Source organism: Lemur catta, chromosome 1 (genome assembly GCF_020740605.2).
Source record: "Lemur catta isolate mLemCat1 chromosome 1, mLemCat1.pri, whole genome shotgun sequence".
NCBI classification, from domain to species: Eukaryota; Metazoa; Chordata; class Mammalia; order Primates; family Lemuridae; genus Lemur; species Lemur catta.
The window spans coordinates 133,479,728-133,501,156 of NC_059128.1; the positions used below are offsets into that span (position 1 = coordinate 133,479,728).

At 42.1% G+C, this 21,429-nt stretch overlaps 1 protein-coding gene across 2 annotated transcripts in view; it reads right to left on the reverse strand.

The window, feature by feature from the left end:
* The window catches only part of PIP4K2A (phosphatidylinositol-5-phosphate 4-kinase type 2 alpha), a 161,847-nt gene that overhangs the window by 17,704 nt on the left and 122,714 nt on the right, over positions 1 to 21,429 (reverse strand). For both annotated transcript variants that reach the window (XM_045534758.1, XM_045534769.1), the window contains exons 5-6: positions 16,706 to 16,852; positions 11,672 to 11,710 (exon numbers count right to left, since the gene is read on the reverse strand). In XM_045534758.1, coding sequence (XP_045390714.1) covers positions 11,672 to 11,710; positions 16,706 to 16,852 — 186 coding nt within the window. The remainder of the gene's footprint in view (positions 1 to 11,671; positions 11,711 to 16,705; positions 16,853 to 21,429) is intronic.

Below are 21,429 nucleotides of genomic sequence, written 5' to 3' on the forward strand. Positions count from 1 at the left end.
GGTTTGGACTCATGAATCTGGAAGCTGCAATCCTGGTTTTACCCCTTACTTGCCAGGGACCACAGGCCGGGTTCCTGGCCCTCCCCAGGCTGTTTCCCTTACCTGTAGAAGGGGGAAAAGCCACAACCACCTTACAGCAGCCTTAGGGTACTGTGCACACTTTGTGTGCATAACTGTATTAGCATTAGGCATCCCATCTCCTCTTTGCAACAACCTTGACTATTACTCTTACACACATTTTACAGACAAGGAAACTGAGGTCATGCAATTTAACTATGTAAGTGATGAGCTGAGATGGGAACCTTCATCATTCCGCTAAGGTAGAGTTGTGCTGAGAATCCAACCAGAAACCTTGTGACACATTTAAATAGTGATGCCGGGCATGATGACAAAGTGCTGTACTCCTAGCACTTTGGGAGGCTGAGGCAGGGAGGATCACTTGAGTTCAAGACCAGCCTGGGCAACAGTGAGACCCTATCTCTACAAAAAATACAAAAATCAGCTGAGCACGGTGGCACATGCATGTAGTCCCAGCCACTCAGGAGACTGAGGCAGGAGGATCGCTTGAGCCCAGGAGTTCGAGGCTGCAGTGAGCTATGATGACGCCACTGCACTCCAGCCTGGGCAACAGAGTGAGACTCTTTTTGAAAACAAAACAAAACAAGAACAGTGAATGGTACTTGTTACCACCACCACCATCATCACCATTGAATCTGTGATCATTTAATACATTGCACAGATTTAAAACTGGTATTACAGATGGAGGGACCGTATACAAAATATTTTCTTTAAAAACAAAAAAACTTTGTTCTTTTTACCAAGGATTACATGACAAAGATTGTCACCTGACAATGATTCACCCTCAAGAAAATCTTACTGTGTAGCTTTTTAAAAGAAAAGTCAATATATCCCTCTGATAATGGGCAGTGTTTACATTAGAAACACATCATTTTTTTTTTAAATGAGGAAAACTGTTATACTATGAATTAGTGGAACTGAATAAACTCTCTTGGTGTAAAACTGCCCACAGAGGTAACGTCTGTGGAGCAGCACAGACTTAACTGTGGGCAGCGACATCTTAACGTGGTAGCTGATTCCACCCCTCTGCTTTTAAACACTGGATTATTTACACTTAGAAGGGTTTCCCAAGCTCATAGTCCTTGGGTCTGATTCTTCAATGGGTGCCTTTAATATCCTTTCTAGTTCAGCACTGAAACCCCCAGGGCTAACTAAAGACAGCTCAGAAACGCTGCCTAACTGTAAACTCTCTGAGGCCTGCTTCCCGCCAGTGGTCAGCGACATTTCTGAAGTGGTAGCAGGCTGAGTCTTTATTTCTTTGCTCTGAATTCAGTTCTCCTGGCCAGTTTTGTGGACGTCGGAGCCTCCAAGTGCAGCGGGGCAATTGCTGTACAGCATGTTATACTTGCTAGGAGGAGACAGGACACCGGAGGGACCTTGTCTTCCTCCTCCCGCCCTCTGTAGTGGACCCAGCCTTGGGTGGGACTCCTGCCTGGGGCCTCCAGAGCTGCTCCATGGCCCAGGCCAGCTGAGGCTCTGGAGGACACACGTACGACCCAGTTCAGCCCCAGGCCAGCACGACAGCACAAGCAAGGCTGTTTTCTCTCTCGCACAGGGCAATTCTGCTGTGCTGTGGGTTGGACTCCAAATGGCATTCATCTCCATTAACATGACATGTAAATGCACAAAGGCATCAGTAGAGTGACACTGTGCCCCTGCAACCTAGCTATCCTGTTTGGATAAAGTAAGCCGGGTGGGCGGCCTCACACTGCTGTGCGGGGTGACGCTCACCTGGCTCCAGGTCAGTTCAGAGTAGGTGACAGACTGAAGCACAAGTTCAAGAGCACACGCCAGATCTCAGGCTGCCTGAGTTGTATCTCAGCTCCTCTAATTATCCACTGTGTGACTTTGGGCAAGTTACTTAACCTCTGTGACTTGGTTTTCCTTCTTTAAAGCAAATGTGGGGTTGTGAGGATGATATGAGCTCATCTGTGTAAAAAGGCCTAAACCAGTGCCTGCCACGTGACACATTACATACAGATGTCACTCCTATTGTTTCTGTGTCCTGTTCTCAAGCATGGCTTATGGATCTAGAAAAAGTTCATCACTGATAAATCCAGAGTGGTATTTTTCTTTTAAAAAACATATTGAAATATTTAACATTTCTATACTTAGCTGTGATGTTCTGGACCAGCTGCTTAATCTGCCCACACTTCAGTTTCCTTGTCTGTCTAATGGGAAATTGATAATACTGTACCTATGAAATAGGGTTAGTGAATTAAATGACACGAAGCACATAGTGCTTGGCAATAATAACTTGCTATAAGTCTGTTTTCTTTTTTCCTTCTTCCTAATTTTTTTTCGAATGGGCTCTTTAAATTTAGGATATCAATAATCTAAATCATGTTTAAAATTTCCTTTGTTTTCAGGTTTTATCCACTAATCCAAAATATCTTATGAATTTTCTACACATTTGCCCTCACTTTCATTACTGCACATAAACCTAGCACATACAAGTGCAATGTTGTTATTTCATTTTATTGCACAAGATGCATGGGGAACACAGAGTACATCACACAGGATGCACCTAAGACAGTTCTTCCCTCTGTCCCTAAGGCTCTAGTTCCATGCCCTGCCCTCCAAACCTCAACTGTGAATTCTCCTGGCTAGAAAAACCTCTGTGATCACCTGCAAAAGCTATTCCTAGTAAGAAAACCTCACTGAAAATACCTTTTTTACTGAAACCCAAATGAGAATAAAACATTGCTGTATGATAATAAAAATTGAGTAAGTTAAATTCTTAGCGTTGTAAGTATCTGAAATTTACGATATTTATGAAATACAGGGAACAAATTTATATATATGGCAAAAGGTAGAGATTGCCGACTTTTGTCTTAATTTTCTATGGGTTAGTTTTTTCTTAGTGAGCATGTTATATAACAGTGGGTAATTTAGTGAATGCTATTTTGCTGATCTAAAGCAAAAAATCCACTAACTAAAATCTTAGTAGCCAGAAAATATAACCAAAATACCAGGGAGTAAGTAGTAAACTCATTCCTAAGGAGTAGTGAACTCATTGGGAACATTTCACTTGGTATGAGCTCTAAAAAGAAAGTTGTTTTATTATAAACATTCCCCCCTCGTTTTGTGAACGTTTTTGCACAAATTATGTCAGAGCCTGAAGATAACAAGCATGTGGAAAACTTTTTAAATGCATAGAAGCCTCTGAATATAATTATGTATTCCCTAGGGTTCCACAAAAGATATAAATGATCTCTAAGGACTGATTTGGCCAGGTGTTTGTGATTAAAAAGGAAAAGAAATAGAACAGCTACCAAGTTTGGAGTTCTCATTTTAGAACCAAAGCTCTGCGTCCATGCGCAGCAGACAGAGACCCGGGGCACGGAGACGCGCCAGGCAGACGTCCCCGAATTCCACGGGGGGGCAGACACAGGACTCTGCCTGCTTCCCAGTGAAACTGGTAAAATGGAGATAAAAACCAAGGCCTAAAAAATTTCTGTTTAAAGGTACTTAATGCTTAGCACTGTTATACATAAAAATTCCAATTACTAAGAATTTCCACAATATCTCTGAAAACAAAACCAAAATTAAAAAATCAATACCAAAATTTTTATTTGCTTCCAGTGAGAGTTAACCCATTTGTGTGTGTGTATGGGTATATATAGTACATATATTTGGTAATATTGGATATTTTAAGGTTTAGCGAAGCCAGAAATTTGATCGAAATTTTGTTTTAGTAAGATTTTTAAAAATCTAATTATCTTTTAGATGACAAAAAAATTTTTTTAAAAAAAAATCACAAATTTTAAATCTGTACTCACAGTTGGAAACTTAACTTTAAACACAGAATTCAAACTAAACCTAACACTGGATATTTTATTATCATTCTACACGTTACACAAAAAGAGCCAACTGTATTGTAAATTGCCATTAACAACCGGAAATATAAACTACATGTACTTAAAATGCACAGAGCCAAAATCTATAGAAATGCAGAGTCAAGTTTTTATCGTAGCCTGGATGGAAACCGTACCGGGAAGATGAAATGCACTCGGTCACACTTAAGTGTTTAATGCAAACAGGACTTTGGCACCAGAGGTTTCAGTGCAAAGGATAATACATATCGTAGTACCTTGTGATTAAAGGACTTGCATTTGAGAATGAAATGAATTTTTGTTAGATGTGCTCATTTGGCAACCCATTTTTTTAATAAGTCTACTTGTAAGCTTGGATGTCAAAGATCGCTGTTGGGTGTCCCTGTGACGGGCCATTACTGTGACACTCAGAGCTGAATGTGCAACATAAAAAATATGTACTAATTATTGTTTTATGTTGGGGATTGCTTATGTTCCTGATTTACTTGTTATGCCAAGCTCACCTAAATGAAAGTAAACTTAACAAAAGAGTATAAAACCCCTTTCACCATGCTTGCCAAAAACCTTCATAAAAATCAGAGTCTATGGCATTGAAAATATACTCCAGAAGTATTTCTGTGAGGGAGAGAATTTTAGGTAATCCTTACACTGGAGCTAGGATAAAGATAATCTGATGGAATAACATCATATACGTGGTATCAGTTTTGGGGTAATAAGAGATGCTGGAGATTCATGACAAAATCAGTTCTGCTTCTCAAAACATCTAAGCCACACATTTGACACATGAAAAGGCAAATTAGTGAATGTGGACAAAGTTCATACAGGAGTAGCAAAGATAACAGGTGTTTTCTCACAAGCACATATAACAACCTTCTTTAACAACATAAGCAGAATGTCTACGTGAGTTTCATGGCTTGGGAAATGATCCCACAAGTAGTTAATAACTTCTAATTTCCACAATGAAAACAATGAGAATGTATACATCTATGACCAGCATTCAGATGTGAGAGTTTCATAATTTTCACTTTGAATCTGTCTCTGTCTAAGTGTCAAAAGAGAATATACCGCAACATATTTGTGAAGCAGTGCTGTGATTAAGCAGCACAAAACTGGGTAAGCTCCATTGTGAGTTTGCGATTTAGAATTGTTAAGGCTGGTGATTTGCTCTAAAATTCTCAAGCTAATATGTAAATAGTGAAATTTTTTCCTTTTCTAATACTGTCATACTTTTATGACGACAACCCTAAGTGCCAATGTCAAAGTCGACAATTTGGTCTTCCTCCACAAGCTGTGACGTGTGACGGATAAGCTGTGGGCAAGACCTGCAAAATAGGACTGACAAGACAGGTTTGGTCCAATCTGAACAGAAGATTCTGTAGCATGGACGTCTATGGTGATAATGTAATAAATGACAAAGGCTGAACATTTAAGAAATTTGCTAAGCCCTATAGTTTCTAGTTTAATATTAACCTAATGAAGATCATTTTATTAAGGATGTACATCTGTAGCAGCTTGGCTTAAATTCAGGCCACAAACTAAATTATAGAAGTCATCTCTCTATCCCAACTCTTTCTCAGACCAACTGAATCAGAGTTGTTAGCTTAAAATATCCCCATATCTAATAGCACTGCTCCATGTGTGCTTGTGGTACTCTGAGTTGAGTTCATTCCAGTGAAATACAAATTAATATAAGGCCATCGAGAGTTTATACATCACCATATACCGATAAGTAAAAAGGGCTTGAGGACTTTAATGCTATCATTCGAGTAAAAATCTGGAAGATGTTCACAAGAGTCATCAAACTCATGTGCCACGCTTAGCAATTAGGAAAAATTCCAAATGAATTGAAGCTTTAAAACTTCATTCCCACAATATGCCCCTCATGGTTTGCGTACAGGGTTGTTAAAGCTTGCTTGGACACGTGCTGACACAACGGTTCAGAACATTGCTTCTGTCAGTGATAGCAATCACCTCTACCTACACCTGGAACAGACAGGATTTTGGTGATTGTCAGGTCTAGGACTCCCCGAGGGGAGGTCTCCTGCTGAACTGCATCTCTGGAGGAGGGTCTGAGGAGTCTCACAAACACTAAAGCATGAAAACCAATGGTACAATCAAAGCCTTTAATTTTACAAATGAGGACAACTCAAATGACCTATGCCCAAAGCCCAAACTTCCATTAATGGACATCCTCCCCAGGGCTGGGACTCGACTCCCTAACCCTCTGTGTGGGGCCCTTCCCCCAAATCGCCCTTTTATATAAAACACTTCTGGTCTATGAGGAGGACATTATTGGTGCTACTTTTAATTTAAGGTCTGAGAAACAAGCCCTGCTTCCAGCCCGACAGGAAACTTGGCCCTGTGCTTTGGGTGGTGGGATGGGCGTTCCTAGTACTGGCTGGCGAACAGAAATGCTTCTCTTCCATTCCATCGTGGGAGAAAAGGAATTTTACAGAAAGTGGTTAAAGCATTAGCTGAACTGAGGGCCTAAAACACTTGACAATCTCCCTTTAACTGATCATTCACCAACAGTAGAAAAAGAGGTACTTTTTAACTGAGTATCAAAAAAAAAAAAAATTTCTAGAAGGACACACTGCTGTGCTTTTGTACCTTCTACTGGGAGCCTGCCATCCTTGCTACCTTGAGTTTAACTACAGCCTGAGGATCAGACAGAGGTAGTAATTAATTATAATTTGTTAGAATTTTAAGACCACAAAAGAAATGGTGAAAACTGGTTTAGGAAAGCATTTTTAGATGTGAGGGTATTAATGATTAATCCTCCTGAACCTTCAGTCAGTAATAGGTAAAATGTCAGAGACGGTGACAGTCACTTAATTGCTGGTGCAATTCACAATGCCTAAGAATCGACAAGGCGGCTTTTTGTAGCCCATTATCAAAGTGTCAACAATGATTATTGCCAATATAGTTATACAAATGCCAATTGCAGGGCAGCTGTTTTCTTTCAAATGGGTTCCAGGGAGAAGGTTGTATGTTAAAAGGGATCTTCTTATTGTAACCCTACAGCTCCATTACACAGGCTTTACTTTACCTAATAAAATCAGACATGAGTTTTGAGAAGAACAGCACAGAACGATCAACAAAATGCATATTTGTGTAAATCCCCAGGACTCTTCTCTCTCAAAAACATGGGCTTTTTAAAGAGTCAGGTCAAATCCCCCAGAAATCAAGTGAGTCCAGTTATGTTTTCTTTTACTTCCCCCGGTTCCCTGCTGAGTAGCTTGCTAGCTGGCAGCATGCTAGGACTGTCATTTGTAAAAAGCAGTCCGCTCAGCTATAATTACTAATTTGGTGTCACACTGGAATTGCAGCGCAGCTGTGAAAAGATTGACCACCAGGGAGATTCGCATTTCTCTGTCTCATTTAGAGGAGGCGAAACTGCTGGAGCCATGAATGGAGGATGCCCTTCCATTAAAAGGGAAAGAATTAAAGAATAAAACAAGTCATAGCAGCTGTCAAAATTTGACAACGGTTTAAAAAAAAAAAAAACTCTGTTCTGCTCCTTTTTAAAAAAAATTCAAGACATCTGTACATGCATGTTCTGAGACTTGTTGCCATGAAAGTGATTCCATTATTGTTAGAATATAACTTCTTTATTTCCTTCAGTTCCATCTTCATTATTATGCTAATGCGAATCACACTAATTATGTGTCAAGTTGAAATCTAAGGAATGGGACTTGTCTGCACCTATATCACTAAATATTTGAAACGACAGTTTCAAAACTTGTCATCAACAAGTATGGGAAATTAAAACAGTTATAATGACTCCAATGAAAGAAAAATTTAAGAAGAATAAGAATTGAGATTACTAATTAAGCCATGTCAATGGAGATTCCCTATGAAAATTGTTCTCTGCACCATAACAATCATTTTGAAGGGAATATAGCTATACAATGATAGCAATGAAAAAAAATTCTTGTAAATCATTTGATTCCATTTATAAAAGGCTAACATGTAGAAGATAAATATTTTTACCCTTCCCGAAATATTTCAAACCAGAGATACCAGTGACTGTTTTGATGGCATCTGTGGTTTAATTTGTGAAGACAACAAATGATATGATTTTTGGAAGAGTCAAAAATATACTAACTGATCATGGAAAGAAAACCCAAACATTGGTAGAGAAAGGAAAGCAAAGCAAAGACATTTTTTTTTAAACTTAAAAAAACCCGAACGTTTTTAGAAGTTAAGCTCTATTAATACCTTCTATTTAATCTATTACAGTTTATTAATAAATGTTTCCAGATTATAAACAAACTGTCATATCAGAGAGAGAACTGCCAAGGCAGGTGTGCGCTCCTTTATCAATTAGTAATTTTTATTACTTTCACATTCCACATCTCCAAGCTTTTTCCTCTCTGCCCTTCCTAGTTAAGCATTTGTAATATTAGAAGGGTGGGTGGGAGAGAGGAAGTAAAAACAGGTTGCATTGCCAACACAGTAGGAAATCAAATGATTTATTTCAATACTTGAAAAAAAAAATCAAGGCTCAGAATGGATTGTTCTAGCACCGTATTTAATTCTGAAACAATGTTTTTGTCAATGTATGAAGAGTATCTTTTTCCTTATTCATTTTCATGATTAATGGGATGAACATGACTTTTTGATAATATGAGAGAGAGAGAACTTCCAAACGTCTGGGAGGCAGCGTGGCACAGTGGTTAGAAATGTGTGCGCTGGCTCTGTCCTTCATAACTGTTGAACTTGGGGCAAGTTACTGATCCTGTCCGTTGAGTAACCTCATCTACTCAAAGGAAGGAATGATAGTACCGATCTCATCTGGCCGCTGTCAGGATTACATGACCAAATTCATGCACACTTTAAAACAGCAACTGTCCTATAGTTTAGACTCAACACGTGCCAGTTATTCATATTTGCCTTTATAATTAATCCCCAACATGCTGAAATGAAAATTAGAAAAGCTAAATCCCAGACGAGGGTAAGCTTTCTGCCTGTGTGATGCCGCCTCCGCGGGAGACGTTTTGAGGAGCGATCACCACACACTCCTATCATTCATAGACACAGGAAAAAAGTCTCCAGCAAGGTGCTCAGGAAAGTGAGCTTGTGTTCAAACAAATTTTCATTTCTTTTCATAGAAATCTACATCAATCAAGGGGCTACACATTTTTTGGTGAGGAGGGCAGTGGGCTTGTGGTTCCCGCCAGAGGTTTCTGGAAAGCGTGTGGTCCTACAGGCAGAACGGTGGAGGGAAGGAGAAGGTAGGAAAGGCTAAATGAATGTTCTGCTTCTGAGGCAACGTTACAGTGACAATGAAGTCAAATACGTGTGGCTTCCTCCCTCCGTGCCCTTGTTTTATGATTTAGGCTTCAGCAGCAACCGCACCATCAGCTGTGACTGTCTTTCGTGGCCTTGGTTACTGTCAGAGCCAAACCAACCCTTGTTGACTGAACCTGCAGAAATCAAATTGAGCAAAGGGGAAAGTTCTGCTAGTGGCCGTCTCAGGGGACTCAGAGGCGGGGAACGAAGTGAAAACAGAGCAACCAGCGTGGGGCGGCAATGTCATCCTGTCCACAGACCTGATGCCGGGCCTGGCCTGTCGCCAGGACGCTGAAGAATGTTTGCCTCTGTAAATACCCTGATACCTCCTCCTAGGAGAAAGCCCCAATGATATCAAACCTTTGAGCTTCTTAGGGGCTAAAACAAATACCCGCTGAGTCCTTGACACCTAGAACAAATCTGTTCATTATGGAAGTCAACAGTCACCGTTTCTGCTGCTTCTGTCCAAAGCTGGTGACTTCACGGTGGTTTACACAGAGGTATAAGTGTCAAAGGTGCATGTTCACTAATGCATAGTAAAAATGCAAATGGTCACAGAAGGACCCACCATTTCCTTTTTCTCTTTGTCACTTCTCTCCCCACCGCAGTCTGGCTTTGGCCACCACGTGTCCTCGCTCGCTAACCAGATCTCTGGTGACCTTCCTGTTGGGAAGTCCAAGGGGTAATTCTCAGTGCTTATCCTATCTGGCCTTAGAAGCATCTGATACTGGAAAGTTATCTTCCTCTGGTTTTGGGGACATTACTAGAGTACAAGTGAGCCATGGGGGGCTGTGTCTGTCCTGTTCCCTGAGGCTTTATCTCCCCCCTCTGGCTGATCCTTTGTGGGACTCTTTCTCCATCCACCCCATAAAGGACAATGTTTTTCTGGGGGGGGGGGGTCTAGACAAACTTCTCTTCTACTCCATACATTCCTCCTGGGTGACTTCATCCACTTCCCTGTCTTTGCTGGCCATCCTTCCAGGGAGGATTCCCAAGCCCTTTTTCCCAGCTGAGACTCTCTGTACAGCTCTCCTGCCTATTGGATATCTCTGTTCTGAGGTCACACCGGTGTTTTAAACCACTCACTCTCTGTTCCCTAAATCAGCGAGTGGAATCAACATCTACCCAACTGCCCAAAGCAGACACTTGGAGGTCACCCGTAGCACCCCTCTGTCCACACCTTGGCACCATCCACCTCTGGCATTCAATCTCTGGGCTCGGTAGCTTCGTCTTCCCACATTGCTCTGTAATCCACCCGCTTCCGCTCCCCCAGCAGCTAAGACACCCATCTCCCCCACACCCCGCCCCTTGTTCCCTCGCACCTACTCCTCTTCCTCTGGCGAACTCCTGCCTATCCTGTGGGTTTTCAGACATCACCTCCTCCAGGAAGCCTTTTCTTGACCCCACACAGCCTGAGCCAGGTGCCCTTGGTAAGAGCCCCACAGTACCCTGAGTCCCCGACAAAGTGTCCGTCCCATGACAGCATCCCTTCCTATTTAACATCTGCATCCCCTGCTTGATGTGTCTTTGTGGCTCATTATTTTAGCCCCTGAAGCTAGGACAGTCATGATAAAGTTATTCACAAACACTTCTGTGTGAATAAATGGAAGTAAATTTAAAAATCTGTAAAAATTCAAACGAAAACTGGATGGCACCGTTCTAAAAAAAAATTAACAAACAGGCAACCTTGAGCCCAGCTCGCAAATGGAATAGTCAAGAAAAGGCACTTCCCGAGGTGTGATGGGTTTGCAACAGCTCAGAGCATAAAGGCACCTTTCACATAAGCACACGCTCGGCTGGGTTAGTTCAGGTTCATACCCGGGAAGCTACTTCCTACATTCTTACTCCAACTGATCCTTCAGGGTGACACTGTCTATAATCTTGTAGAACAAGCTAAATGTGGTTCCAATATTATCTAAGGTCCAATGAATCAGGAAAAGAGGGAAAAAATGTGGTCCCCTCATCCCTTAATTTTTGAAGCAAACAATAATCATATCCTAACATTCTATAGTTGGAAAGGAGTTTGAAGCTCATCCAAGCTAACATTTTACAGGTGGGAAAGCGGACTCAAGAGAGGCAAAGAAATAACATTCGGGGTCACATCTGGTTGGTCAGCGGCGAGGTGGTGTCAGGGCTGGGCCTGGCCTGCAGGAGCGTGCTGAGCTGTGACTGCCACCACACGTTCACCGCACAGGTGGCCGTGTTTTCAAGAACATGCTGCAGGTGGCACGCTCCGTCCGACCACATTCACACCTCCTAACCATTTCATTATTCAACAGTCTAAGGAAGGGAAATGAAGTGGAACACTCCTCGGCTCAGTCGTAACGTGTTTCTCGCTGACAGCGGCAGCAGGGGAACGGGAAGACCCACAGCGGTGGGAGGCGACAGAGAAGGAACACGCAAGAGGGGGGCTGCTCACGTGCGCCTGAAGGATGCAGTGAGAACCGTGGCCAGGGGCTTACCTTTTCTTTGTCACTAGCTTCTCTAGCCACTGTAGAGCCCTGAAATATAAAGAAACAATAAAAACATGCACACTCGAGGCACCCGGTTTCACGTACAAAATATGAAGACAGTCCTGGCAGAGCAGAGCGAGGACGATCAGCACTTGCTCTGCTCCGGTGCTCTCCCTGCCATGGCCCTGTGTCCGGCCTGTCCCTGTCCCTCTGCAGGTGTCCTGTCCACTGCTTCAGCCCTGACTCTGTCATGCTCACTTATCTTTCTCTGGTTCTGTCCACCTGCCAGAAATCAGAAAACCTGAAGATCACTTGAGCAATAACTTACTAAACACTGGATCAAACTCATGCCTTCCTTCTTGCGTCAACTGCCACAATGGTTGGTTTTCTTATCTTCAAAGTGGAAGTGGCCGTGGTGACTATGGAGCCATGAAGTCCCTCTTTTCCCACATCACATCTTCCTGTTGTGGGCATGTCCCAGCCCCGTGATTGCCTTTTCTGTGGCGCTCACTCTTTTCTCCCCCGTTTCAGAGTTACTGACAAACACTTCTTCCCCACGTGCTGTATGTCAGTCCCCCACGGCCACTTTCTGACCCTCTTTACTTTGGAGGTTCCTTCAAAGACATGCGTTTACTTGTACCTCTTTTGTGCCAGGCCCTATGCTGAGCACAGAGTTACAAAGTGGAAGAAAACACAGTCCTTGATCTCAGCAGATGCTACTCTACTGAAGTGGTTTTCAAAACTATGTCTCGGAAACTCTGGGTTGTCCAAGATGACCTGAGTCCACCTTAGATGCCAACAGGGAGGCTGTGGGGGTAGCACTCGAGCAGAGAAATTTCCCTTTGCTTGTGGAAGATTTTAATTCAAGAGAAGAGCTGGGAGACAAATGGTCTAGTCAATTCCTAAACATGTGACTACAACGACGACTATTCTCTGTGTTTCTTGGTGATTACTGGGGTGTGTTACACACAGCAGATGCCCAGTGATGCTCAGTGTTCACTGAGTGAATGGCTGGAGGAGGAGCACAGACCAACTTGCGGGGCTCCCTTCCTCCCCAGCACTGGAACCAAAGCCGCTGCTGGGTCAGCAAAGCCCTTTGCCTACCTGACCACCTCTGAAATCGACATTTACTGCCCTGCAATACTTGAGCCAGCCAAGCATTGGAAGAACTTATATTTGACTTGGGGAAAAGCAAAAGCATCTTCTAGATTGGCCATTTGCAGAGAAATCAAAATTTTTACACTATGACCACCTTTCATTCAAGCTGCTCGGGCATGGATCAGGCTGTGTGTTGCCTGTAACTCACAGACGCAGGAACTAGGATTGAAAAGACGCCTCATGTTGGGGAAGGGGGCCAAGACCAGGCCATGCATCTCCCCAGGGCCAATTCTCCTTCCCCAAGACTGGGGGGGTCTGAGACCCTGCTGCCGGCCCAGAGAAAACACACGGTGTTTGCTAAGCACAAAGCTGCTGACCCATCAAGTGGAGATGGACCATGTGAATCATTCATTAAAGAAAACCTGAGGACCCACCCCACGACCCTGGCATGCGCCACTCCGCATAGCTGAGCCCAGCCACTGCCATTCGTCTTGGTCTACTTTCCTTCCTTCAGGGATCCCTGAATATGGGCCACAAATTCTAAAAAAGAATGTTCCCGATTTTTTTTTTTTTAATGGGACATTTGTAATACTTGAGCACTGCCTATGCTGCTGGGTAGTGGAAAGAAGCTATTTATTCTACTTTGTATCTTTAACCAAGTTGTTGGCTTGTGTGGTTTTTTTCCCCCTTCTACAAAATAATTTACTCTGCTTCTGATTCTCAGGGAAACTTCATCTCTATGTAAATGTTGGTCATCAGTCTGGAAAGAAAAACTCATCCACGTTCATATTCATTCACAATAAAAAATTAAAAATAAAAAGGCAGAGAGTTTGAGCCATGAAATGATGCCAAATGGACAGGTTCCAGCACAACTGAAAGTCTTGGCAAGAACAGAATTTATCTCTTCTACCAGCTAAAAGGGGAGATGAAATTATGAAATCCAAGACAAACTGACACAAGGATACCCAACCCACAAGCATAACTAATATCAAGATATGCTTACCAGATGCCTACCTGTCTCAGGCACTATCTTAGGCATTTCAGGGAGATAAAAAATAGTCGAACAAACACTTGCCTATAAGGCACTTACTTACAGAATATGCCATGCCTTACGCTGAACACATGTATGCATTTCACTTCATCTTTGCAGCAACCTCACAAATGTAGGTAAAAGTATCCCTGTTTTAATAGACGAAGACACTGAGGCTCTCAGATGTTCAGCAACTCACACGTGGCTGACAGGTCAGAAGACCAGGACATGTGGCTTCAGGGGTCACTCTGGCTTTCTTCCATGGGAGAGCAAGACCAGCACACGGTACTGAAATACTCAGCAAAGGCTCCGAGAAGAGTGGACACAGGGCAAGAGCCCTGGGGGGGTGGCTGGGATCTCCCCAGGGGCAATTCCGGGGGAACAAAATGCCTTGAGCTAAGACTAGGTAGCAGGACAGGGCAAGGCTGTATTTGGGAAGTTGATCCAGTTTATCTGGACCTCAGAGGTTAAGACACAAGCCTAGGCCATTCCCTTCATTTAGACTAGCATTTCTCCAAGTGTGGTTCAGAACCCTGGGGTCCCAGGACCCTTTTGGGAGTCTACAAAGTCAAAATGATTTTTATAACAGTATGGAGACATTATTTGCCTTTTTCACTGTCTTGATATTCACATGGATATTGCACAAATAATGGTGGGAAAAACTGCTGGTAGCTTAGCACAAATTGAGCAGTAGCACCAACAGGTACTAGGAGTATTTGTGATTAAGAAACAAAAACCCCAAAATAAAAAAAACTAGCATCACTGAAGAGACCTAATATCATTTCACTGTGACTTCTGAAGCCACATACTCTAGTTTTCATGGCTTGGTAGCTGCTGAACCTCTGTAAGCCTAAGGTAGTGCCTTGTACAAGTAGGCATCTAGTTAACATATGAAGTAATACATGCTTCATTCATTGCTTGATGAAATAATAAAATTAACTACATCAAGTCTTGACCCAGAGTACGTGCCTTTTCAATACTCTGCATAGGAAGTATGCAGAAAGTGCTTGTCTTTATAAAGAAGGAATGGTTTCTCAAGAACTACTTTTGTGATGGTTTGAGTTATGAGCTAAACTAGCCACCTGTTCCATGAAACATTTTTACTTGATAGAGCAACTATCAGTCTACGTTTATTCAGATCTGGGCATTTGGCAGATATTTGCTCAGAAACGAACAAAGCTGCTAGGCTTGGCTGAGTGCTGGGGCAGATGAACTATGTACTATCAGTTCCTAGAAAACAACTGACAGGACTTATTGCCAATGATAAAACTTGAGCTTTCAAGTGAAAATTAGACTTTAAAAAAACTTATATCCACCACCCTGAGCTTCACAGCTTCCCAATATGTAAAAGACTTATCTGATAATATTGGTGGTGACACTGATGTATGACTTTTTGATAATGTATAATGAGATGTGTCAATATTTATAATAGCCACGACTTAGTGAACCAGTATGTCCCAAATGCCAAGTGTACGACTTTACCGACTTTGCATTCAGACCAATGCATGCACACAGACCAGTGGATTTTGATGAAAAGAGTACAAAAAGTTCATTGATGTGATTTAACATTCCACAACGTCAGTAAGCTTTGAGAAGTCATCCCTTGCCATATTCTGGTATAATATCAAAGAATAAGATCTATAATGATCCAACAAAGTTACTAAAATATCCCTCTGCCTTTTTCCAACTACACTATTTGAGTGAGGTCATATTTTCTTCACATACTTCAATGAAATAACACCAACAGACTGATAGCAGAATTAGATATGACATTTCAGCTGTCTCACATTAAGTCAGACATTATAAAAATTTGTAAAAATGTAAAACATCTGCAAAAATGTAAAAATGTCTAATTTTTTGCTTTTGGAAAATACAGTTATTTTTCATAAAAATATGTTAACATGTAATGGTTTTATCATTATTTTAAATAAATATTTTAACAATTTTATATTAATTTTAAATACTATTAAATATCCATAGATACAAGCTACATAAGCAAAAGCTTTTTGGGGGTTCTCTTCTAGAAGTATGAAAGGGTTGAGACCAAAAAACTTGAGAACAAATGTAGACCTGGTGGACCAGGGTTGGCAAACTTTTTCTGAAAAGAGTCAGAGGGTGAACATTTTAGGCTTTGTGGTCCATAGCGATCTCCATGGTAACTATTCAACTCTGCCACTGTAGTGTAAAGGCAGCCACAGGCAATACAGAAACAATGGGCATGGTAGTATTTCAATAAAACTTTATTTATAAAAATGGCCCCCAAGTTGGAGTTGGCATTCAGGCTGGTCACAGTTTGCCAACCCCTAACTTGGACATTTTCCCCTGAGTTGGTGATGCTGGAAGTCAGATCAAGTCACTCCACTGTCAAAATTTCCAGGGACCCCCTCTCACCCCACGTCTTTGAAATGGCCTGTCTCAGCACCTTTGTAGTTACTAGTCCCTCTGCTAGGAATGTTTTTTTCCTCAGCTCAATCCCTCATCGCCCTCAAGTCTGCTCCAATGTCATCTTTTCATGGAAACCTTCCTGGACACCCTCTTTAAAACTGTATCCCTCCCCCTCCTTATTTCTGTCTATAGCACTTACCACTTCCAAATATGCTACATGGCTTACTTATTACCCTTACCTACTTCCTGTCTTTACCCATCAGAATGTGAGCTCCCTGAGTGCAGGTTTGGTCTGTTTTGTTCATCACATTATTCCCTGCACCTAGAACAGTGCCTGGTATGTAGCTGGTGTTGAGTAAGTAGGCAGGATATCTCTAACATGCAAAAGAGTCTTTTGGTAAAGCTAGCAAGCATTGACTACTTAACGCGAAGGCGTACACTGCTAGTTGCCTGGTAGCTTTAAGCTCTGAGCACGTACTAAGCATTTTATATGATCTTGAGTTATTTTACAAAAATTAAGAAAATCTCACCTTTAAGTCATATTTCCTATATACAGATAAACGGTGGCTGAACACATTTCTTGTAACAATCACATATATTTCAACTCCGTCGACATTAAGCCGGTACATGCCCAAGAATTGGGGAAGAAGGGTGACCCCATGACATTCCACTATATACTGCATAGGAGAGAAAGAAAAAAAATCCAATCAAAAGATTGTTTAGATGTAAAATATATATGCTTATAGCATTTATACAAAGTGAAAACTCCAACCATTAAGGTCCTATTTATAGAAAATGACCACATTTGTTCTGCTTACCAATCAGATCTGTGTTTACCATCTATATACAGATTAAAAAATTCAGTTTTATCTCCAAAGAGATATTTTTTCCAACCTTCCAAACGCATTTGTAAGGTCAAAAATTGGATAGAAGAGTGAAGGCAAGAGGACATGTGATTGTCTTTTTGGAATTCCTTTTACATGAAATTACACCCTAATTAGGATCTCTATTTTCTACCCAAAAGCCCTGATGACAATTCTACGAGGTTGAGGCAGAGTGACTTGGCTGCTAAGATCAACTTTTAACAGTGTTGGAGTGGAGATTAAAGAAGAAACTGCAGAGAGCCCGGTGTTGGAAGCTGGAAGGGTTGGGCTCTAGTCCTAGTTTTCTGTTTCTCACTAAGACTTTAACGTCTAAGAGCTAAACTGCCCACAAGAGCAGGGGTGAAGGGGAGGGGGCTCTTGCAGTCACAGAGCCCTCGCTCCTGCTCTACAGGCAGACGGCGATTGTCTGGGGCCCATGTTGGTTTCCATCAAGTCTATTGGACAAGTCCCAGAGCAGACATCATTTCCAATGAGAGTTGCAAAAACACAACGCGACTTCAGCAGTCTTCAATGACCATACTCCAGAAAACCACAAGATGGAGCTACTTCTCCTTGAGAGCAGGTTTTTATAAAACAGGGGTCCCACTGCATTTCCCAAAGGAAGGTTTTTTCCCTTTCTTTGAAAGGAAGGGGAAAGAAGATTTTAAAAAAGCTCTTCTGTGTCTACAGGTGTGTGAAATCCCCAGGATAATGAATAACATAAATAGTATGATCCCAATACTGTCAATATTGCAGGCACTATGCATATTTACACAGAGATACCTGGAAGAATGCTCACCAAATGGCAATGATGGAATAGGAGGTAACTTTGATCCTTTTTTAAAGTTACACTACTTGAATTTTTCTTTCTTTTCTTTTCTTTTCTTTTTACAATGAGCACTTTATAAGAATAAGAAGATAATTAGAATATCCCTTCAAGCTTTTTAGTTGTAAACACTATTTATAATCAACTCTGGTAATATTAACCACCTTAAGAATTAACAGGTCTTCAATTTTTATCATTAAAAATGAATAACATCAATATCTAAGTTGGATTTTTGCCACTAGAATTTTGGCAAATTTTAAAGATGTTTCTGCCTTTTTTTTTCCTTACCGACAATAACTGTGCTCTATATTTTCACTTGATGTATTTTCTGAGTACAGTTTCATCTTGTTGTTTGAAATCAGATGAGTGGAACATTTTCTATGTCTTCCCTTTCAAAATATAATAGAGTTTTGCTAATGCAAAACAAGTGGTGAATAGCCCTTGGTTGAAAACAAAATTTCTCACATCTGATCTAAAGAAACAAAAAGGGTTACTGTTTTTCTCACCTCTGAACAGAAAGTGAGTGGATGGGCTTTAAACTACAGAGACTGGGGGAATCTGTATTGTATAAGCGCAGTAGAAAAAACATAAATTTATGAGTCAGAAAGATGTGTGTATGTAACCTGGCACCTCCATTTACTAGCTGTGGGATCTTGGGAGAGTTCCTAAATCAATCTACATTTAGTTTCGTTTTTCCAGAAAATGAGCACCACAGTTCCTACCTTCAAAGTTGTTTTGAGGATTACAAATAATAGTATGTCAAAATACTTCACACAATGCTGTGTAATACTACAGATGATGATAATTATTTTCATTCAAAACTCCGTTAAGAACTTTAACGTTATTCCTATTTTGTGCTCCAGACAGACATACAGACATGCGCCGGGGTCTACTCCACGGTAGTTATTTCTGAGGGCCACAAGCCACGATTCTGCCCCGGGGCACACACCAGTGTCAGTTTTGCTGCTTGGTCCCTCCATGTGCTGTTCTGCTGAGATTATTGTCATCTTGGACTATCTTTTAAAAATCCTGCCAGTAGAAAATGTCTCTTCGATTAAAATTTCTGTGCAAAACCACAGAGAGCCATGGTCTTAGTGCATACTAACCATTACATGCCCGGCACGGTGGGGCTGCAGAGACACTTGGTTCTTGTCCGTGTGTGGGACTTATCCTACTTCACAGGGAAAGAGAGGGCACATGCATCGGAAGGGAATGGCCTCGGTTTCCTGATGTCCCAGCATGGAAAGGAGGTTCCCCACCTGCCCCGTGCTCTGGCATGAGGGGAGGAGGGGGCGCCTTCCAAGACCACTCTCTCCAGCCACGCTGGGACCCGTCCTGTTGCGTTCTCAGGCATCAGCCCCTCCCGGTCCGGGATCCTCAATCTCTCCCTCCACTGGCAGCTCCTCAACAGTGTCCACATGTGCCCAAGTCTCTCTCACAAAACAGAAACAAAAACCCAAAACACTCCCTCGACTGCAAAGACGCACTGTCTGGCACTGCCTGGATCCTGGCTGGAAACGAACATTTCCCGGAAAACCGGGGGCACCCGACTGTGCCCCTCAACCAGGTGCCTGGTGATATCGAGGAAGTCGCTGTCAACTCTGTCAGGGCGAGACGTCGTCACGTTTCAGAGACGCGTAGTAAAGTAACTAGAGAGGAAACGCTGGGTCTGTGATTTACTTCGACATACTTCAGGAAAAAAAATGATGCAGACGTGGTAAAATGTTAGTAATTGTTACATCTAACTGATGGGTATAGGCTCTCAACGTTCTGCGTGTCTGAAAATGTTTATACTAAAAAGTAAAAATCAGCACAATCGCTTCTTTGGGCCAACATCTTTCTGTGTCTAAGGTCTCCCGACTGACTTCTGGAAAGAGCTGTGGATGCTCATCTTCTGTTCTTCCTCATCTCCCATCCACGCTGTAGCTCGGGCCTCCTGCCACTTCAGAGCAACTGTTCTCACTGAGATCCCCAGTGACCCTGAGGGGTTAAATCTGACAGACACTTCTCGGTCCTTCTCTCACCCGAACCCTCTGAGCACATGACGCGCTTCACGGGGCCTTTCCTGACCAACGCTCTTGCCTTGGCTTCTGAGACGCCATGTTCTGTTGTCCTCCTTCCATCTGTCCCTCCTTGCCCTCTGCTTTGGCCGATTCTCCCTCTTCTATGTGCCGTTAAATATGGAATTTTATTCTCCTCTGTATATAGGCTATATTTGGTTTCAGATCCTATCTGTATCCTTACTAACTCCCAGACTCACAATTTCCAGTCAGCAACCTTTCTTTTGAGTTTCACACCCACAGAGGATTCAAATGTAACTAGTTTAATACAGCTCCTCTGCCCAGCATAAGCTTCATGGAGGTAACACTGTTACATGTTTTGTTCAGCACAAAATCCCCAGCACTCAGCAGGACCTAGCGTGGAGGAAGCACTTAATATATAACTGTGGGATCGATAAATGAATGCAGCAAATTAAAAAAAAAACCCAAGATATTTCTTGCAGAGCCTTACTCTCTCTGCTACCGTTCTAATTAATCCCATGACTCCCACCCTCCAGGTGTTGTAAATATGAGCATTCTGGACTTTGAAGCCAGAAAAAATCCCATGTGATTTATGATGAAAGGGAAGCCCTAGATTCTTCTCATGATGGCCATGATAAATGAAAGACATTACACAAGAAAAGAGTACAAAGTTGGAAAAAAGCAGGCATATGCTGGCCACAAAAGGAGAGAAAGGGGGTACTGCAAAAATAATTGTTTAAGGATGTTAAATCTCATAAAAATGGCTGTCACATGGTTGACTTGGGGGAGAATTTGGAAACGGCCAAGGTTTATGTATTCTAGAGCTGTTACTGCATGTGTCCACTACAGACCACGTGAGGAATGTGACTTTGGGGAAAGAAGGTAGAGAAGATATCAACTTGTCACGAAATAAGAGTAAAAAAAATTATGTCTGATGATTTATACTGAATTCACACTTTAAATTCTCCCAAATTCCCAAAGTTTGTGCATACTGACAAAGCTCGTAAATGGTGACCTCTCTAAACCACAGAACCGTGTGCATAGCAAGTAGAAGTTGGCTGTCCCCTCCCTGTCCTCAACCCTGCAGGGGAGGGATCTTTGGGCATAACTCTGCTTAGCTGGGAGTCTCCCAAGCAAACAAGGGAGTAACCTGCCGATTTTAAGATGCCCTATTCTGAAGAATTGAAGATGAGGGAAATAGGGCCTGCAGGTGACTCAAGCAGGAGCAAGACGAAACCAAGACTCTGGGGATAGGGGTGCAGAAGGCAGGAAGGGAGGGACAGGGAGGGAGCCTTCCACAAACACCTGGTGTGCACCTAACATGCTCTCTGAGACACGGGTTGTATCTTAAAGGCACGATGTTGCTTTTAGGATCACAGCTCTGAGCACTTCAAAACTGTTAAATATCATAGACAAATTCACAAAATAACTTGTAAATAAATCTTCAGAAATAACAAGAAAAACATGTACTGGGGGCACCCCCACGTCAGGCTTTTCTTTAATCATCTACTATTTGGCACGAGCATCCTCTTTTTTGTAACAGT